The following is a 20580-nucleotide window of genomic DNA, read 5'->3' on the forward strand; positions in this document are numbered from 1 at the left end:
GGAGAAGGCAGGTGACGCTCTTCTCTTCCCCAGACCATTTGTACCCTGCCAGAAACCAATTCCTGTCAACTGAGGCACAAAAATCCTCCCTAGGACACAGACGAATGTTCTCAAAGATGAGGGAGAAAAATATCTACCAAAGCTTTTCCAAGCATTTGGTTCTGGAAGGTCTGTTCTAGCGAGGTGTTCCGGTTTGGCCAAATTTAGAAATATATCCTCGGAGAGAAGGCACAACCACCCCTCCCCCACCAGGTTCGGGAAAAAATAAATTTTCCTCGAAGGAAAGTGAAGGAGATAAAACTATTTCTTTAACAAACACACGGGAAAAGGAAAATAATGCTAAATAATAAAATCTCTCACTGTGGAGAAAAAACCTGGGAAACTGTTAGAGTCCTCCTGTTGGTCTCCTCGGAGCTGGGGCTTGGCACAGGGCCAGGCCCTCTGCACTCGGTGGAAGGTCCTCCTGATGTGTTCTAATATTGTAGCAGTCCAGTGGAAAAGGGAGAAAGTCCGAAATTCCAGGGAAGGAAAAAATAATTCAACTCTCTCTCCGGAGAAAAAGCAGCTGAGCAACTGGCCAAAAGCTGACCGGGAAGCCGCAAGCCGGGTGCCTCCTCCCTCCCCTGCTGCAGCTGGAAAAAAACCCGCTATCTGTGTGTGACCTTGAACAAGCTGCAAACTGCTTTGAAAAAGTTGTGCTCAGTTTAGAGGCATAGAAATTAATTTCTGGGCATAGGCAGCGATATGGGATACACATCATAAGGTCACCCCAAGACACGAGGAATCTTTGAAATAAGCAGCAAGACTTTTCTTCTGCCTAGAAGACCTAGTGATATATTGCCAAACAGAGAGCAGAGAAAAAAATGCACTTGTGTCTGTCTTGGGATTCTTAATCTCTTTTATGAGCCTTAAACACTGCAACTCTTGGCGTTTCTCTGTAGGAATTTGAAAAGACCCTGAAACACCATTTTTCCTCCTCATGTGGCTGTTCTAGATGCAAAGCTTTACTTTCCATGAATATTTGTAAGCACCAAGAACCTTTTTAGGCTTTTTCTTACACCTCCCCTTTGTCAGGGGAGACAGACGAATTCCTGTGACTCAGGAACTAAGCGCATCCCTAAAGAGCATGCGGGTCTCAGGAATGCTGAGCCTTAAAACTGATGCTGTCTGGGCCAGCAACTTTGAACTCATGTTACGAGGCAGGTCCCTGCCCAGCTGCCCAGCTGGGCTGTGGGGATGTGGGGGTGATGGTGCAGGTGCCGGGGCAGCAGTGAGCTGGGATGGGTGGAGAGCCAGGGGAGGGCCTCTCCAACAGCCCCTGGAATGTTGGGGTTTGCACCGTGGCAACCATCAACAGCCCCTGCAATGTTGGGCTTTGGAGCCTGGCAACCATCAACAGCCCATGGAATGCTGGGCTTTGCACCTTGGCAACCATCAACAGCCCATGGAATGTTGGGGTTTGGAGCCAGGCAACCATCAACAGCCCATGGAATGCTGGGGTTTGCACCGTGGCAACCATCAACAGCCCAAGGAATGTTGGGGTGTGCAGCCTGGCAACTGTCAACAGCTCCTGAACATTGGGGCTTTGACCTTGCAACGGCCAACAGCACTTTGATCTTGTGCTCTTGACCCAGCAAAGGCCAACGACCCTTGGATATTGGGGTTTGACCCTGCAAAGGCCAACGGCCTTTGGAGATTGGGGTTTGACCCTGTGAAGTCAAACAACCTTTGGAGATTGGGGTTTAGACCCTGCAAAGGCCAAAAGCCTTTGGAGATTGGGGTTTAGACCCTGCAAAGGCCAAAAGCCTTTGGACACTGGGGTTTAGACCCTGCAAAGGCCAACAGCCTTTGGACACTGGGGTTTAGACCCTGCAAAGGCCAAAAGCCTTTGGACACTGGGGTTTAGACCCTGCAAAGGCCAACGGCCTTTGGACACTGACATTTGGTCACTGCTCGTGCCAAGGGGCAGATGGAGACCCGGCGGGTGAGTGAGAGAGCTGCTGCCCTCTTTGTGCCAAGCCCAGCAGGGGCCTGGGTGGGCCTGGGCTGTGCCACTGGGAACAGTTCCCTTTGGGAATAGCAAGGGATTAACAGTTGGCTGTTCCGGAGCTGGCAGCAGCTTTGGTGCTGGCCGTGGGGACAGGCCTGGGAGGGAATGGGGGGGCTCCTGGCCATCCCAGAGCACACCCACATCTCCTCCTCCGTCCTTGTCCCACTGGAGGGTGTGGGCACAAACAAGGGAGCAGCTTTCATTGCCTTCCCCTCAGCCCAATTCACAGCGCAGCCTGAGCGCTTCCCGGAGACAAGAATGGGTTTCTCCCAGACATCTCCAAGATGATCCCTGGTGGGGCAGAGGAGGCCACGAGGATGACAGGAAGATGCTCCAAGGGCTGCAGCACCTGTGCCAAGGGAAAGGGATGCAAGAGTTGGGGTTGTCCAGCCTGGAGAAGGTTCCAGGGTGACCTTCCAATGCATGAAGGGGCTGGAAGAGAGCTGGAGAGAGACTTAAGCCAGGGGCCTGCAGGGACAGGACAGGGTTTAATGGGATATTGGGAGAGAATTCTTCCCTGTGAGGCTGCTTGAGGCCCTGGCACAGGTTGCCCAGAGAAGCTGTGGCTGCCCCTGGATCCCTGGCAGTGTTCAAGACCAGGTTGGATGGGGCTCTGGGCAATTCCCCTTGTGGTGCTCTAAGAAGTGATGGGACACCTTCCAGCATGTTTGTTTGTGCTGCTGTCAACCTACTGGGCTGAAAATATTCCCAAGGAGGGGAGGAAGGAGCTGAGCTGGAATTCCAGGCTGGGAAGCATTTAGAGGCAACTGCCTCAGGGGCAGCCATGCAGTCTGAGTGTGCTCTTCCCTGTGCTCTTCCAGGGAGCTCGAGGCCTTTCTCACCAGGGACGTTTCTCCAGAGCCCCTGAGGTGAGTAAACTGCGCTGAGCTGGCTCGGATTTGAAACTGGTCCTCCACGAATGGACACTGGTTCTTGTGGAATCAGAAGAGGCATCTCAGTGGTACTTTGGAATAGGAGCAGAGTACCTGACTAACAGCTGGATGTGGGCTTTCAGGTGCTGTTAGACGGCAGTGGCAGCATGGCCAGTTCCATCACCGGCACTGACCGTTCCCAGCATGCAGCCTCCAGGAACAGCCTCTCAACTCTGACATCCACTGATGCACAGCATCCCTTTAAATTGGTTTGGGAAGCCACAGAGAATTGTGAGCGCTTGCAGCGAGGTTTTGAGAAAATGGAGGAGCAATGCAAGAAGCTCCGAAGCCACCAGGAGCAAATAGACTCTCTGATGGAAGAAATCAGAAGGTGAGTGTTTCTTCCTCCTCCTCCTGCGTTCCAGAGGCAATCTGCGTCCAGGTCTGGGCGTTCAGAGGTGTTCTGGGCGAAGAACTCACCTGCCCTACCATGTGTAGGCCTCAGTGTGGCTCTCGAGCATCGTCCTGTCAGGGCTTTTCATGCTCTACTGTGACTCCCAAGGCTGCCTGGGAGATGCACAGCGATGTTGGAGTCGAATACTCCTTCCTCTCACTGTGCTGCTTCCCTGAATTCTGTTCTTTGGGTGCCCCTGTCCAGCCACTGCTTCTCACTGAAGGAAGGCAAAATCCTGCCTTCCTTTCCCTTTGCCTCTGAGGATTTCCTTGGGAGGGAAAGAGCAAGGTCTTCCTTAGCCCACTGCCCCCAGCTCCATCGTGGAGGGTTGAAAATGGGATCGATGGCTCTTCAGGCCTCTTCCTTCTTCTGACTGAGCCTTGTCTCTGCAGTGACTGTGAAAACCTTGAGAAGTCCAAGGAAAATGTGCAGCAATGCACTGGAATCCCGGCAGCAGGAGCCTTGAGTCTGCGCCAGAAGAACAGCAAGCAGCTGAAGGAAGCGTCAGCCCAGGCGGAAAAGGCGGTGCAGCAGGACAGGATGGAGGTTGGTTTTGCAAATGAGGCTGGTTTTCCATTGAAAACTTGTCTTGCCCCTTCTTGTACAGTGGAGGACTTGGTGCACTCGAGGGAGAAGACCCATCACTGCAGAGGGAGCTGGAAGTCAACAGGCAGGCACTGGAGGAATTGCAGCTTCAGAGGGAGCTGCTGGAGCAAGAGGGGCGTGATGTTACCGTGGCTCTGGACACCTTATTCCTAGGCAGCACCTGTGAGAGTGGCAGTTGTGCCAGCCAGATCAGGCCAGATGCTGTTTCTGGCAGGAGAAGAGAGGGACACTGCTGTGCACACCTGGCTCAAGATGGCACACGCATTTATTAGCCAGGCATATGCATGTTCATCAGCAAAGGGTTACATGCTTCTGCAAAATTTGTTAGTTTGGGCAGCCCCAGAGCCTCTAAAACAGGGAACGGAGCTGGGGAAGGGTCTGGAGCACAGGTGTGACAAGGAGCGGCTGAGGGAGCTGGGGGGGGGCTGAGCCTGGAGAAAAGGAGGCTCAGGGGGCACCTTCTCGCTCTCTCCAAATCCCTGTGACAGGAAGGTGCAGCCAGGTGAGGGTTGGTCTGTGCTCTCAGGGAGCAAGGGACAGGACAAGAGGAAACGGCCCCAAGTGTGCCAGGGGAGGTTTGGATTGGGTGTTACAGGAGAGCTGTGAGAGAAGGGTTTGTTTCTGATGGTCTCTGTCAGACAGTCTCAGTTCTGGAGTATGTGGTAGGTTTGGCAAATACACAGCAGAGGTTTTGCTTTTGAAGACAAAAGCTCAAAACCACAGTGTAGTCTTCAGGCTTGAATACCAGCAAGGGCCATGAGACACCTTCTTTGTGTAAGACAAGTAAATGGTATTGTTGGTGTGAACTGCTGCACAAATAGAGTCTGCTTTGGCCACATCAGCCAGACTGCCATCAGTCACTAAAGGACTGCTCACCACAAGAGCCGTTTCCCTGCCAGGCATGCCCTCGTTGCAGAGAGCTGCTTTGCACACTGGAGGAGGGGACACTTTGCTGTGGGTTTTGTCCGAGAAGGAGAAACCCTGTGAATTTTCACTTGCTTCAGCAAGCAAAATTGCTTTCCTCAACCACCCTGGAAATGTCCAACACTGGAATAGATCCTGATAGACATTTTGTTCGCCAAGTGGCAGTTGTGGAAGATGCAGTATTTTTGGGTGACAACACGGAATTTGGGGCAGGGATGTTTTTTGGGAAGGAGCAATCTGGTGCCAGGCAAGCCAGCAGGGCCTGACACAGCACTTCCAAGGAAACAGTGCCAGAGGCTTTTGGCAGCCCAGGGTATGGGAGCTGCAGAGGGCAGATGCTGTGAAACTTTGAGCCCAGAGCACAGGAGCTCCCTGTCCTCTGGCTGCCTGCGAGGTGGCACTGGCTGGCTCTGCACAGGGCTCCTGAGGAAGGGCTTGAGCTGTACCTTGTCCTGCTTCCAGGTTTCCCAGGAGCAAGAGTCGTCGAGCAGGGCTCTGGAGCAGCTGCACCAGGAATCCTCTGGCCAAGGGCACGCCCTGGCCCAGGTGTGCAGAGAGAAGGAGCTGCTGGGCCAGGAGAAGGCTGCCCTTGAGGGCCAACTGGCAGCCATGGAGCGTCACAAACAAGACCTTTCCAAGCAGCTGGCAGAGACCAGGTAAAGGCAGGGAGGAGACCCTGGGCGGGACAGGGCTGAAGGGCTGTAATGATAAAGGTGGTAAGCACTGTGCAGGGATTTATTTTATCGTCTGTGCTTTTCAGATGTAGACTTGGCTGTTGAGGTCACGTTGGGCTGGGCTGTCTGTGCTGTGCCAGGCCATAAGGAAGGCCTGGGCACTCCCTCAGAGGGCCCTGCTTTGCTATTGAAATGGCACAAATGGGCCTTCTCTGTACAAGTTTCCATGCGAGCCATTTTGCATTCTCAGGCCTGGGGACCTTGAGCCACGTTGTCCTGGAATAACTGCCTGGGAGTGTCAGGAGCGAGCAGCTCATGTCTCTCCGTATTTGCAACCTGTAGGTCAGCGAAGGAGAGCCTGGAATCCAGCCTGTTTGCTGCTCAGCAGCAGATATCTCAGCTGGAGATCACCAGCAACCATCTGGAGGCTCAAGTGCTCACAGTCACACAGGCCAAGGAGGCGCTCCAAGGTGAGAACCTCGTGTGCTTTGTTTGTGGTGCCGCCCCTGCCTAGAGAAGCTGCTGTAAAGCCTCCTCTGTCTGCAGGGCTTCTGAGGAGCGGTGGGGCTGGAGGCAGGGCCCTCCTACGCTGACACTGGAAGGGCCTGAGTCAGTAAAGGCAGTAAAGACTCTGAATCTTGCTGTTGGTCATGTTTTCAGGAGAAGTGCAGTGCCTCCAACGTGAGCTGGAAGCAGAGAGAGCTCTCAGGAAGCAGGAGCAGGAAGACACAGCGCAACAGCTCTTGCAGGCAGAGCAGCAGCGTCAGGAAAGCCTCAGGCTTCAGGGAACTGCTCAGCAGGTGGAAATAAACAAGCTCCTGCAAGACCTGGTAGGTGACAATAGGCTTCTGAATTGTCCAAGCCGGCCCTGGGGGCTGGTTTAGCACCAGCAGAGCCTGAGGGTGTGAAAGGGCAGCAATCCTCTGCCAGAGGCCTCCCACTGCTGGGCCGGGCAGGAGAGGCGGCGGCTCGGACTCGGAGGCGCGTGAAGACCCCCAGGATGGTGCTGGGCCAGTAAATGCAGCCACGGCTTCCGTGAGGGCGTAAGACGAGTTCCAGAGCAGCTTGGGCAGTGCCCACCCAAAGCGTGGCAGCCCAGGGCAGGATCTTCCCCGAGTCCCACCTGCCACGGAGCAGATGCCAGCGTGGAGCAGATGCCAACAGTGCTGCTGGCTGCAGGCGTGGGAACTCGGTTCCTGTCTTGCTGTGCTCCCACGGTGGACAGAGGGATTAGCTTTGGGCTGGAAGCAAATGGAACAGGCCCCGGTCCTTCAGTGCTTGTGACTGGGGCATCAGGGTGCCAGAAGGTGACACCTCCTTTTCTGAATGGTTGGACTCAATGCTGGTGCAGGTCTTTCCCAACAGAAATGATTCCATGGTTCTGTGATTCTTGCACCTGCTGAGCCTCCTTTTAAATTCCCTGACAGGACACGGTTTCTGGAGAGCAGAGAGCCAGTGCTGTTGTCTTTTCAGGTTGGGGTTTGTGGGAGGGATGAAGCTTCACGTTTTTCAGCGAGGAGCTTGCCTGGGGACTGCAACCTGAAGATTTTTCCTCCCCTCCGCAGGCAAGTGAGCGGGAAAGGCACCATGCAGAGATGCAGGAGACGCTGCAGCAATGGGGAAAAGAGAAGGCAGAGAGAGAGCAGGAGCACGAGAAGGTGCTGTTTGAGATGAGGCAGAAAGTTGCCACCCTGCAGGCTCAAAGAGAAGAGGAACGAACTAGATTTGAAAATGCCAAGCGAGAGGTAATGATTGTGCAAGGAGAATTGGTGTGATTTTTTGCAAGGCTGGAGCTGTGGGAGATGGCAGGCTATGGGGCTGTGTGGAGCATGCCCTCCATGTCTTCTACATTGAATTTGGGGAGGTGAAAGGTGAACAGGGCTATCTTTGGGCCCAGGAATGAGCCCTCTCCTAGGAAGCCAGGCAGAAACATCAGCTTTCCGTTGGGATTTTTGTGCTGCTCTTGTGCTCTGTTTTTCCAAGACTTACCTCGGAGGATCTGCACTGTTCTCTTACGGGTCCTCTTTTGGTGTGTACTGGTCGGTGTCCATAGCCAAACGGAGTTTGTAGGACTTTTCTTTTGTGGGCACAGGGAGGGCGCAGCAGGAACGCTGACAAGAGAAAAATCTTTTTAAAGACTCGCCTGGAGTATTTCTGAACAGCAACCCAGAGATGTCTCCTGGGCTGTGTTCTAAGTCACTTCGTGGGAAGCTGTGTCCCCCCCAGGGCAGACAGTGGCCCAGGGGAGCAGCAGCCGAGTGCTCTGAGAGCGCGTGAGCCCATCAGTCTTTGCCTCTTGGCACACAGAGTTTGCAGGGCAAGTGTCAAGCCCTCTGCTCTTTCCTTCTGTGCAGGTCCTGCTGGAAAAGCAGAAGGAGAAGAATTCTTTATCAGAGACACTGCTCCAAACTCGGGGACAGCTAAGCCGAGCCTGCCAGCAGGTGCAGCAGCTCAGGCAGGAGGTGAAAGAGCAGCAAGAGAAGGGGCAGGTAAGTCTGAGCAGGCAGGGAACAGAGTGCAGGGCAGTGGCAGGGGCACAAAAGGCAGGTGCTGGGAGTGAGGAGGCAAGGGCTGCTTCAGGCCCTGGCAGCAGAGAGCCTGGCAAGCTCCAGAGCTCAGGCCCGGGAAGGAAGGCTTGCAATGGAAGCAGAGCTGGGTAGAGAAGCCAAAAGAAGTCGCTGAAGGAATGGGATTTTGAGACAGCAAGTGGGAAAAGCTGAGCCTGAGGGCAGGTCCCAGGAAGTTGCTCTGCATTTTGTTGCCAGACCATCGAGGCAAAGCTGCAAGCTGAGCTGCAGGAAGCTCGGAGGGAAATCCAGGCAGCGCAGAAGAGGCACGAGGAAGAACTACGAGGCATCAAAGAGGAAATGAATCTCCTCCTTGTGGAGAGGGAGGCTCTACAAAAGCAGGTGAGTGAAACAGCAGTGGCACTGCAGCATCCAGCAGGGGGTCTGTGCCCTTCTTGCTTTTCCATGGCAGAGCAGCAGCTGCTGGGGTGGTCCCTGGGGCTGCCTCGTGCTCTGGGCTCCTTGGCAGCTGCTCTGCAGGACCCTCAGTGCTCTGCTGAATCTCAGCTGCTGCCCTGGACAGCTGGGCTAGTCCTCTGGGCTGTTGGCCAGCAACCATCAGCATGGATTCCTGCTGGCCTCTTCTTGCTAGCCTTGGTGTGGGAGGTGCTTTTTCAGGTGCCCTTGGTGGGCCACGTAGAGATTGAAACAAGTTGTGTGTATGCATTGTGAATCTGGTGCTCTGAGGACAGGGAGAAATGGAAAGTTGGCCTTTGCCTTTTCTCACAGCCTCTGCTGTGGCTGACAGTGACAGGCTGTGGCTGTAGCCTCTGACTGCTTTGTTCTGTTTGACTGGAGGTGGGAGAGTTGACATCTCAGCTGGCAGCCTCCAGAGAGTCCCAGGCAACGATTGTTCAGAGAGCCCAGCAAGATGTGAGCTGGGCCCAGGAGCAGTCAAGGCAGAAGCTGTTGGAGGTTGAGCACCTCCAGAAGATGCTGGAGGAGGCAGAACATCAGAACAAGGAGCTGCAAGTGCACCTGAAGAACTTGGAGCTGGAAGGGAGTCAATGGGAAGAAGTGGCACGCCAAAATTCAGGATTTCGGGCTTCCTTGGACGCCCTAGAGAAGGAAAAAGCCAGGTAAATGAAAGCCTGTGGGACTCTGCCTTGTGGGAATGGATTCCCTCTTTGCCATCTTTGCACCTGCCAGGGGCTCTGGCAGCATCTCCTACGTGGCAGAGTTCTGAACTCTCCGTGCAGACGCGTCTCGTTGTCTGGATGTTGTGTTTCATTTTCTTTTCTTTCAAGCCTTCAGTTAGAGTTTTTCTGAAGACAAAGGCTTTTGGAGTAGCTCTTTCCCTCTGGGGGTGTGTTCTGTTGTGAGGTGGGTGTGCTAACACTGCCCAAGCTGCAGTGTAAGGAGCTGGACACATCCAGCAGCTCCGCCTTGGGTCCTGTAACTTGAAGCCTTTGGCATCTGGATCAGCCTGGCAGCCTGATGCCTTTGCTTGGCAGAACCATCTCAAGGCCCTGATTGCTGACCTAGGCCAGATTCCCCTCAAAGGCACCCAAGAACCAAGAATGTCTCTGTTGCATCGTTCCTCAGAAAATGCCCCCAGGTGCCTGGAGGGGCTCAAGCAGGGTCCCTGCCACCCTCCAGAGTCACAGGCAATACTGACTGTGCAAAGAATGCAAGAAACAAGACCAAGGTTGGCGGGGCTCCTCCAGCTGACCAAGTCCTGCCGGTCTTCAGTGCCGCAGGATTCTTCTTCCAAGAAGAAGACAAAGAAAAGGCAGGGCACTCTTGCTTGCCTGCAGGTTGCTGCATCTTCCATCAGGTTGTGCTCCAAGGCTCTGTTGCCGCTTCTGCTATTGGCCTTTGTTTCTCCAGCTGGAAGTAGGATGGGTGCTGGTAAATCTTAGGGATCTTCCCCGAGATCCGCTGGCTGTAGGGTGCTGCTCCTCCTACCTGGACATACAAGATGGGGCAAGGAAATGTCTCTTCCATGTTGACCAAACCTTTCCCCCTTGGAGCCTGGGTAGTCAGAAGAAAACTCTTCCTCTCCCCTAATCTCTTCATTGCAAGACTTTGTTAGGTCTGCATTCACATTCCCATCTCAAGAAGAAGGTGGGACATGTAGGCAGGAACTCCCCATTCTTTCATGAATAAAAGCAGAGTGGGCACATGCTGGGCTGTGACTGCAGGGGGAACAAGCAAACAGCCACGTTGTTTAGACAAACCTCATCAGACAGAGCAGTTTTCCCCGAGGTGGTGCGAGTCCTAAGAGTTCCTAAAATGTGATACCGTGTAGTAATGAGTTGCATGCTTCCCTTTTAGGCTGGTTCTGTCTCTGGAGGAAAAGAACCTGTGCCTCAGAACACTGGAAGAAAAGAACCAGGCACTGAACAATCAGGTGTCTCAGTTTCGTTCTGCTCTTCACGAGGCCGAGCAGCTCTGTTCAAACCGCACAGGACAACTGCTGGCGCTCAACATCCAGGTAATCTGTGCCCTGACATCCTCTTCTCCAGGGACACACATCATCATTTTTGGCTTGGAGGCCCCAACTGCTTTCCCCTCCCAGCAGCATCCACTGCTGCCGTGTTCTGCCCCGGGGTGCTGCTGCACCCACAGGCCAAGGCTGGATCTGGTGTCTGCTGCCGATGTTTTCCCCCGTTCTCTCCCGGGTCCCAGCAGGAAATGTGGGAGGAGAAGCAGCAGCAGACTCCTCTGGAGCTTCTCCATCCCTCTGTTAGCAGTGTTGTCCCAGATGGAGTTGGTGCCTGTGCTGGGCACCGAGCAATGTGGGCACACAGACGTGGCTATGGCAGGCTGGGGAGGGCACTTCCACCACAGCCAGTTCAGCTGGTGTTCGGAGCTGCAGCCTCAAGGATGCGCATTGGCTCCCTTTCCCTGTTTTCAGGACATTTGTTTCCATTGGAATCCTTGGCTCTGTGCCTTCTGTTTTGGGCGTGGTTTTGCCTGAAGTCATTTCTCCTTTGTTGCTTGCTCTACTGCCTGCTCTGCTGCCTCAGGAGCAGCACTGTCCCTGAGGCTCTGTGCATCCATCTTCCAGATGTGGACCCTGCAGGATGCCATGCTGGAGATGGAGGCTACCCAGGCAACTCGAGAGAAGCAGCTGCTGCAGGAGCTGGAGGAGTCCCGAGCAGGAGAACGGAGCTTGAGGGACTCTGTGCAGGTGCTGGAGGCTGAGGTGTCTGAGCTGCGTAGGAAGCTCCAGAGCTCTGATGACAAAGCACTTTCATTGGCCATAAAGTTTAACACCTCAGAGCTGGAGCTGAGGAAGACACAGGCTCAGTGGGACAATCTCAGAGCCTGCAACCAGGAGCTGCAGCAGGAGTTGGAGGAAAGTGAGCAAGGTAGAGCTTCTCCTCTCGCACCCACTGCCCCATCCTGTCTCGCCAGCAGGGATCTCTGATCCCATGCAGAGCAAAAGTGCCCAGAGATGGCAGAGGGGAAGAACAACCAGCAGGAGATTTATCCATCCAGTGCCAGTGAAAGCGTTTTCTCGAGAAAGATGCCGTGGCTGGCAGTGCCATCTGGCTGTGCTATGGCTGATCCCGTGCACAGGTGGTGCCTTTCAGGTGCTGTGTCTGTGCTGAGGAGCTGTAGCTGGATGCCTCAGCTCGATTCCCCCCAACTCCAGGCCCTGCCAGAGCCTCCAGGCTATTGGCCTCTCTGGAGCAGGGCTGCACAGGCATCCCCGCTCCTTTGTCTCTCTTGGATTGCTCACTCTGCACAAGCCCAAGAGCAAAGACACTTTCCTATTCCTCTGAACCTTACCCCTTTGATTCCTGCTTTTTTCTCCTTCATTTCTGTCAGCTTTGGAAGCCCTTGTGGCCTTAGGGCCTGCAAACACAGGCAGGCCAAGAAGACAGTGCTGTTGTCCCTGCAGGATGCACATCAGTTTGCCTTTGCTTTGCTGTTCTCATTCTCCTTCTCCTTCCTGCTGCAGCGATGTGGAGGGCAGAACACCAGAAGACCTGTCAAGAAACTGCCCTGGAGAAAGAGGCCATTGCCCTGAAGGAAGAGGCTGTGACTCTTCATCAGGAGGTGGCATCTCTGCAGAGGAAACTGGAGAGCCTGGAGAAGGAAAGGAAGGATGTGCTGGTGAGAACGGCAGATGCCATGAAGGGCCATTTCCTAGCTATGTTTGGCCCTTGTGTTAATAGTTCTAAGGAGCACCTCTTTGCAGTTGAACTTGTCAAATTGCATTCTTCTGAATAAGGAGGAAAAGATGTCGTAGTCATGTCAAAGCCAGTTAGTGCTGAGGCTGCTGGTTCTCCTCCATGCTGGAGTTTTGTGCCCTACAAGCTGTAGTTCTCAATGTCCACACTGTCTCTATGGACATTGCATGGGTTGGGCAATTCCTCATGTCCAAACCCACGTTCAGATTTCAAATACCTGGACCTGGAACGAGGGGTGAGAAGGCCAAGTTTGCTGTTAATAGAAAGGTGTTTGGCCTTGGCCATCAGAGAGCAGCCAGTGGGGAGAAAAGAGAGAAAAGCAAAGTGCTGATGCAGATAAGGACGTGTGCCTGCAAGGGGAGAACTCGTCCTGAGTGGCAGCAGAGAATGACAGACTGATGTGGCCGTTGCTGCTCCAAGAGAGGGCAGTGGGGCTCTCGGGGATGGTGCCATGGAAACTCTACACAGGAGAGCTCAAAACCCACTCCTGTCAGCCCAACTGCAGGGAATGAATTGCTGGGGGTGTTTGCTCTTCCCTTTCTCCCTGATGGAGAGCACATCCTCATTTAGGCACTGCCTAAATCCTGCTTAGCATGGGCTTGGAATCCTGGCTGCAGTTCTGGCAGCTGCTCCCCAAAGGAACACTCGAGTGGAGCTGCAAGAGGTCGGGGAAGGGCAGAAAGGGAGCTGGGACGGGCTGAGTGAGCTGGGAAAGACTCAGCGTCAAGGGTGGCCCCAGCAAAGGTCTGAGGCATCCCGAGAGGCAGAGAGAGAGGGGCAGCCTTTGCCTGCCTGTGGCAGGAGTCCCGATCTGGTATGAAAAGCAAACCCAGAGAGGGAATGAGTGACCTCCCTGTTTTGGCAGCGTGAACGGGAACTGTATGAGGAGCAGATGAGAGATCTGAAAAAGAAGAATGAAATGAAAACACCTGAAATTCCAAGAAAGGAAACAATGCAACAATTGGACACTGAAAATGAAGGAAAACAGGAAGAGTTGGAGCATATGGCTGCTGCTTTGAAAGAAGGCAGTGGGAACACTCAAATCCTGTGTGCTCCACTGGCCAAGGGTAAAATTGCCAAAGAGGCTCTGAAGAAACGCTTGGCCTTCCTGAAGGGAAAGAGTCATCCCCAGGTAGGCACTGGCATTGATCTTCAGTCCACGTCAACGTCTCTCAGTGATTCCAGTGAAGTTTCCCATGAAGAGGTGGGATTCTAGATCCCTGTCCGTCTAGGCCTGCTTGGGCAAAGCAGCCCGGGCTGCAGCAGGCAGCCTTGTGTGTCTGCCTGGCTCCAGCCAGAGACCATTGGCTGCCAGATTGTTTGCTGGCACGCCTGGAACGACTGATGCAGCTCTGGAGCTGCTGTTCAAATCAGCTCCAGGCCAAAAGCTGGGCATGGGGAATTGCTTCTCCCGTGCCCAGGCAAGGGGAGGCAACAGGTGGGGGTTGGATTTGGTGTGGAAAGGAATGGAGCAGGTGAGCAGAGTGATGGACTGAAGTGAGCAGAGTTCTGTAGCGAGGGCTGAAGAGCAGCTGCACTGCTGGAGCTTTGAGGATGCTTCCCAAGGTGGAGATATCTGAGGGACAGCTCTTGTGGTGTTTGAAATAAGGGAATCATCTCCTCTCTGAATACCCAGCAGGCTGTTGGAGCAGAAGGGAAGCGGCTGTCAGAGCGCTCCAGGAAGGGTGTGGAATGTGTGCGGGACCAGGTTGCAGCAGCAGCAAAAGACAAGCCAGAGAAGCGTGAGCTCAGGAGAACTTTTGAGGTAAAGTGGGCTTTCGCTGCCTCTGCAGAGCCTCAGGCTCCTCTGGAGCATGACACGTGTGCCCAGGCAGTGCTCTGGAGTCCTCTGCTTGTTTCCTTGCCTCTCCCTGTCCCTGCTGTGGGTGCACCCTTTTGTTTGTTCTCTCTGTTGTGGCAGCCCATGGCTTTCACAAAGGCACCTTCACTCCGCTGCCTCCCTCCCTGGCCCCGTGTCCCCGCACACACACTGGCTTCTCCTGCACAGCCCCCAGCGAGAGCTCTTTGCCCCCAGTGTTGTCTGGTGCAATTGAGGGTCTCTGAGCAGAGATCTCCTCGCCTTGATGTCCAGAGGTCCTTTTGCCCCATGTTTGCTGACAGGTTTCTGTGTCCCCTTCTCCCATCCAACATGCAGGTGGAACCTGAAGGGAGGAGTGTCCAGAGAATCTTTAGGAAAGTCTATCTCTCGGGTACCATTAGAGTGGATGCTCCCCAGTCTGCCCAGCACAGCAGGTCGACTTCTGGACAGGTGAGAACAGCGTCTTCCTTGGTGGGAGGAACACAGCCCTTGGCAAAGCACATGTCCCTCAGAAAGCAGAGGAGCAGCTGTGAGCTGAGCTGTTTTCCCCAAGCCAGGCAAGCCCTGAGCGCTGCTCCCAGGGCTGGCATCTCCTCTGCTCCAGAGCAGACAGAGGGCACCGTGCTGGAGCTGCTGTGGCTGCAGCCGCTGCAGAGCCAGCAGGAGGTGGCTCTCTGCTGCCAGCCAGCCCAGCAGCGACAAGCCCGTGGTGTCAGGAAAGAAGAGTTGGAGTTTCAAGGCCTCAGCAGTGCTTGAAGGCTCATTCTCCCCCTGGGCTTCGTTGCTCACATTGTGCCCTGCTCCCGTTTGGAATGCTCTGAAGTTTGGGAGAGGGAGAGTTTGCTCCCTGTCCCTGGGCTGGCTGTGCAGGAGCTTGCTGTTCAGATCAGCTCCAGGCCAAAAGCTGGGCATGGGGATCTGCTTCTCCCGTGCCCAGGCAAGGGGAGGCAACACGTGGGGGTGAGCAGAGTGATGGACTGAAGTGAGCAGAGTTTTGTAGCGAGGGCTGAACAGCAGCTGCACTGCTGGTGCTTAGAGTAAAGTGTATTGGCAGTTGTGGAAGATGCAGTATTTTTGGGTTAGCACACAGAATTTGGGGCAGGGATGTTTTTCGGGAAGGAGCAATCCGGTGCCAGGCAAGCCAGCAGGGCCTGACACAGCACTTCCAAGGAAACAGTGCCAGAGGCTTTTGGCAGCCCAGGGTATGGGAGCTGCAGAGGGCAGATGCTGTGAAACTTTGAGCCCAGAGCACAGGAGCTCCCTGTCCTCTGGCTGCCTGCAAGGTGGCACTGGCTGGCTCTGCACAGGGCTCCTGAGGAAGGGCTTGAGCTGTACCTTGTCCTGCTTCCAGGTTTCCCAGGAGCAAGAGTCGTCGAGCAGGGCTCTGGAGCAGCTGCACCAGGAACTGGCCCAGGTGCGCAGAGAGAAGGAGCTGCTGGGCCGGGAGAAGGCTGCCCTTGAAGGCCGACTGGCAGCCATGGAGTGTCGCCAACAAGACCTTTCCAAGCAGCTGGCAGAGACCAGGTAAAGGCAGGGAGGAGACCCTTTCCGGATGCTTTTACTTTGCATGGACAGAAGATGGAAGTCTCAAGAAAAAGAAATATGCCACAATGTGAAGGTTATTTTTCTGACATCTAAAGCCAGCAAAGCTGTCATGAGCCTTGGGCTTCTGTTTGTGCCGCCCAGCACACTCGTGTGGGAAGTCAAAAGCAAGCCACCCGGCCCTGAATTGAGTAGTAGTTAAACCATGCAGCTGTTGAGTGAAACCTCATGTTTTTCTTGGGTTTAGTTCCTTGTTCTGGGCATTGAACATCCCTCTTTCCTTCCTAAGTAGCTTGACACAATCCTGATCTTCAGAACTGAAGCTTCATCTTCAGAATTCCAGGCTCTGACCTTGGGATGTTGGCAGTAGCACGCTGCCATTCAGGGGGAAGCCAGAGGCTCCTGCTGAAAATGCTGAGGGCCTTCAGCTTCCAAGCACACTCTTGAGAAGTGTGAGGCAGGACCTAGAGCTGGTTAGAGAGCGGCAGGGAAACCTCTTTGGAATTGTTGACAGCCCCTGGTGATTCTTGCTGAGGGTTGATGGGCACCCACCTGTCAAACCTGCCAAGGTCCCTTTGGATGGTCCCTCTCACTCTCCAAAGAAGGACAAGACTTGGGCTACTGCCTGCTTAGCTGGCAACACTAAAATAAAGGTGGCAAGTCTATTCCTTGACCATGCAGGAGTTTAAACTGCAGTCTCTGCATTCAGGTAGTTGTTGTTCAGACAACATAGTGTTCTGAATTTTTACAAGTGCTGCCACGACCACGAGATTTTACTGTATCATGCAAAGTAGTTCTTGAAGTCTCTTAAATACAGGGTGTCTGGAAAATTATGTACCTTTATGTCCATGATGAAGAGAGTTAACAAGTCAGGGGTGAGCCAGGACGAGAGTCTGTTCTGTCCCCCTGCAGAGCAGCTTGGAAGTGCTGATGAGAGAAGGGCTGTGAGCAGAGGCTGGGCTTTTGCTCGTCGGCCCAGCCTGTGTGGGCACAGCTAGCCAGGGTCATAGGTCAGGAACAGCAGCTGAAGGTTCGGCTGTTGAGGTCACGTTGGGCTGGGCTGTCTGTGCTGTGCCAGGCCATAAGGAAGGCCTGGGCACTCCCTCAGAGGGCCCTGCTTTGCTATTGAAATGGCACAAATGGGCCTTCTCTGTACAAGTTTCCATGCGAGCCATTTTGCATTCTCAGGCCTGGGGACCTTGAGCCACGTTGTCCTGGAATAACTGCCTGGGAGTGTCAGGAGCGAGCAGCTCATGTCTCTCCGTATTTGCAACCTGTAGGTCAGCGAAGGAGAGCCTGGAATCCAGCCTGTTTGCTGCTCAGCAGCAGATATCTCAGCTGGAGATCACCAGCAACCATCTGGAGGCTCAAGTGCTCACAGTCACACAGGCCAAGGAGGCGCTCCAAGGTGAGAACCTCGTGTGCTTTGTTTGTGGTGCCGCCCCTGCCTAGAGAAGCTGCTGTAAAGCCTCCTCTGTCTGCAGGGCTTCTGAGGAGCGGTGGGGCTGGAGGCAGGGCCCTCCTACGCCGACACTGGAAGGGCCTGAGTCAGTAAAGGCAGTAAAGACTCTGAATCTTGCTGTTGGTCATGTTTGCAGGAGAAGTGCAGTGCCTCCAACGTGAGCTGGAAGCAGAGAGAGCTCTCAGGAAGCAGGAGCAGGAAGACACAGCGCAACAGCTCTTGCAGGCAGAGCAGCAGCGTCAGGAAAGCCTCAGGCTTCAGGGAACTGCTCAGCAGGTGGAAATAAACAAGCTCCTGCAAGACCTGGTAGGTGACAATAGGCTTCTGAATTGTCCAAGCCGGCCCTGGGGGCTGGTTTAGCACCAGCAGAGCCTGAGGGTGTGAAAGGGCAGCAATCCTCTGCCAGAGGCCTCCCACTGCTGGGCCGGGCAGGAGAGGCGGCGGCTCAGACTCGGAGGCGCGTGAAGACCCCCAGGATGGTGCTGGGCCAGTAAATGCAGCCACGGCTTCCGTGAGGGCGTAAGACGAGTTCCAGAGCAGCTTGGGCAGTGCCCACCCAAAGCGTGGCAGCCCAGGGCAGGATCTTCCCCGAGTCCCACCTGCCACGGAGCAGATGCCAGCGTGGAGCAGATGCCAACAGTGCTGCTGGCTGCAGGCGTGGGAACTCGGTTCCTGTCTTGCTGTGCTCCCACGGTGGACAGAGGGATTAGCTTTGGGCTGGAAGCAAATGGAACAGGCCCCGGTCCTTCAGTGCTTGTGACTGGGGCATCAGGGTGCCAGAAGGTGACACCTCCTTTTCTGAATGGTTGGACTCAATGCTGGTGCAGGTCTTTCCCAACAGAAATGATTCCATGGTTCTGTGATTCTTGCACCTGCTGAGCCTCCTTTTAAATTCCCTGACAGGACACGGTTTCTGGAGAGCAGAGAGCCAGTGCTGTTGTCTTTTCAGGTTGGGGTTTGTGGGAGGGATGAAGCTTCACGTTTTTCAGCGAGGAGCTTGCCTGGGGACTGCAACTTGAAGATTTTTCCTCCCCTCCGCAGGCAAGTGAGCGGGAAAGGCACCATGCAGAGATGCAGGAGACGCTGCAGCAATGGGGAAAAGAGAAGGCAGAGAGAGAGCAGGAGCACGAGAAGGTGCTGTTTGAGATGAGGCAGAAAGTTGCCACCCTGCAGGCTCAAAGAGAAGAGGAACGAACTAGATTTGAAAATGCCAAGCGAGAGGTAATGATTGTGCAAGGAGAATTGGTGTGATTTTTTGCAAGGCTGGAGCTGTGGGAGATGGCAGGCTATGGGGCTGTGTGGAGCATGCCCTCCATGTCTTCTACATTGAATTTGGGGAGGTGAAAGGTGAACAGGGCTATCTTTGGGCCCAGGAATGAGCCCTCTCCTAGGAAGCCAGGCAGAAACATCAGCTTTCCGTTGGGATTTTTGTGCTGCTCTTGTGCTCTGTTTTTCCAAGACTTACCTCGGAGGATCTGCACTGTTCTCTTACGGGTCCTCTTTTGGTGTGCACTGGTCGGTGTCCATAGCCAAACGGAGTTTGTAGGACTTTTCTTTTGTGGGCACAGGGAGGGCGCAGCAGGAACGCTGACAAGAGAAAAATCTTTTTAAAGACTCGCCTGGAGTATTTCTGAACAGCAACCCAGAGATGTCTCCTGGGCTGTGTTCTAAGTCACTTCGTGGGAAGCTGTGTCCCCCCCAGGGCAGACAGTGGCCCAGGGGAGCAGCAGCCGAGTGCTCTGAGAGCGCGTGAGCCCATCAGTCTTTGCCTCTTGGCACACAGAGTTTGCAGGGCAAGTGTCAAGCCCTCTGCTCTTTCCTTCTGTGCAGGTCCTGCTGGAAAAGCAGAAGGAGAAGAATTCTTTATCAGAGACACTGCTCCAAACTCGGGGACAGCTAAGCCGAGCCTGCCAGCAGGTGCAGCAGCTCAGGCAGGAGGTGAAAAAGCAGCAAGAGAAGGGGCAGGTAAGTCTGAGCAGGCAGGGAACAGAGTGCAGGGGCACAAAAGGCAGGTGCTGGGAGTGAGGAGGCAAGGGCTGCTTCAGGCCCTGGCAGCAGAGAGCCTGGCAAGCTCCAGAGCTCAGGCCCGGGAAGGAAGGCTTGCAATGGAAGCAGAGCTGGGTAGAGAAGCCAAAAGAAGTCGCTGAAGGAATGGGATTTTGAGACAGCAAGTGGGAAAAGCTGAGCCTGAGGGCAGGTCCCAGGAAGTTGCTCTGCATTTTGTTGCCAGACCATCGAGGCAAAGCTGCAAGCTGAGCTGCAGGAAGCTCGGAGGGAAATCCAGGCAGCGCAGAAGAGGCACGAGGAAGAACTACGAGGCATCAAAGAGGAAATGAATCTCTTCCTTGTGGAGAGGGAGGCTCTACAAAAGCAGGTGAGTGAAACAGCAGTGGCACTGCAGCATCCAGCAGGGGGTCTGTGCCCTTCTTGCTTTTCCATGGCAGAGCAGCAGCTGCTGGGGTGGTCCCTGGGGCTGCCTCGTGCTCTGGGCTCCTTGGCAGCTGCTCTGCAGGACCCTCAGTGCTCTGCTGAATCTCAGCTGCTGCCCTGGACAGCTGGGCTAGTCCTCTGGGCTGTTGGCCAGCAACCATCAGCATGGATTCCTGCTGGCCTCTTCTTGCTAGCCTTGGTGTGGGAGGTGCTTTTTCAGGTGCCCTTGGTGGGCCACGTAGAGATTGAAACAAGTTGTGTGTATGCATTGTGAATCTGGTGCTCTGAGGACAGGGAGAAATGGAAAGTTGGCCTTTGCCTTTTCTCACAGCCTCTGCTGTGGCTGGCAGTGACAGGCTGTGGCTGTAGCCTCTGACTGCTTTGTTCTGTTTGACTGGAGGTGGGAGAGTTGACATCTCAGCTGGCAGCCTCCAGAGAGTCCCAGGCAACGATTGTTCAGAGAGCCCAGCAAGATGTGAGCTGGGCCCAGGAGCAGTCAAGGCAGAAGCTGTTGGAGGTTGAGCACCTCCAGAAGATGCTGGAGGAGGCAGAACATCAGAACAAGGAGCTGCAAGTGCACCTGAAGAACTTGGAGCTGGAAGGGAGTCAATGGGAAGAAGTGGCACGCCAAAATTCAGGATTTCGGGCTTCCTTGGACGCCCTGGAGAAGGAAAAAGCCAGGTAAATGAAAGCCTGTGGGGCTCTGCCTTGTGGGAATGGATTCCCTCTTTGCCATCTTTGCACCTGCCAGGGGCTCTGGCAGCATCTCCTACGTGGCAGAGTTCTGAACTCTCCGTGCAGACGCGTCTCGTTGTCTGGATGTTGTGTTTCATTTTCTTTTCTTTCAAGCCTTCAGTTAGAGTTTTTCTGAAGACAAAGGCTTTTGGAGTAGCTCTTTCCCTCTGGGGGTGTGTTCTGTTGTGAGGTGGGTGTGCTAACACTGCCCAAGCTGCAGTGTAAGGAGCTGGACACATCCAGCAGCTCCACCTTGGGTCCTGTAACTTGAAGCCTTTGGCATCTGGATCAGCCTGGCAG

At 54.4% G+C, this 20580-nt stretch overlaps 1 protein-coding gene across 1 annotated transcript; it reads left to right on the plus strand.

Annotated features, from left to right (window-relative positions):
* Positions 1-1560: 1560 nt before the first annotated feature.
* LOC125334972 (centrosome-associated protein CEP250-like) lies at positions 1561-20257 on the plus strand. The gene is made up of 23 exons (XM_048322212.1): positions 1561-1984; positions 2872-2919; positions 3066-3313; positions 3769-3922; positions 5369-5562; positions 5923-6050; positions 6241-6410; positions 7146-7325; positions 7935-8069; positions 8346-8489; positions 8946-9226; positions 10425-10584; positions 11161-11464; positions 12061-12215; positions 13158-13424; positions 13929-14057; positions 15463-15635; positions 16934-17061; positions 17252-17421; positions 18157-18336; positions 18946-19080; positions 19346-19489; positions 19946-20257. The coding sequence occupies exons 1-23, from the start codon at positions 1970-1972 to the stop codon at positions 20228-20230; spliced, it is 3927 nt and encodes a 1308-aa protein (XP_048178169.1). The 5' UTR covers positions 1561-1969; the 3' UTR covers positions 20231-20257.
* Positions 20258-20580: the final 323 nt, after the last annotated feature.

This window comes from Corvus hawaiiensis, chromosome 17 (genome assembly GCF_020740725.1).
Source record: "Corvus hawaiiensis isolate bCorHaw1 chromosome 17, bCorHaw1.pri.cur, whole genome shotgun sequence".
Classification (NCBI taxonomy): domain Eukaryota; kingdom Metazoa; phylum Chordata; class Aves; order Passeriformes; family Corvidae; genus Corvus; species Corvus hawaiiensis.

What these genes read in the sequence shown, in the direction of transcription:
- LOC125334972 (XM_048322212.1), top strand. An exon ending in TGCAGCAGGACAGGATGGAG is followed by an intron (nt 3,923 to 5,368) that starts GTTGGTTTTGCA and finishes TCCTGCTTCCAG; the next exon opens with GTTTCCCAGGAGCAAGAGTC. An exon ending in AGCAGCAAGAGAAGGGGCAG is followed by an intron (nt 8,070 to 8,345) that starts GTAAGTCTGAGC and finishes TTTTGTTGCCAG; the next exon opens with ACCATCGAGGCAAAGCTGCA.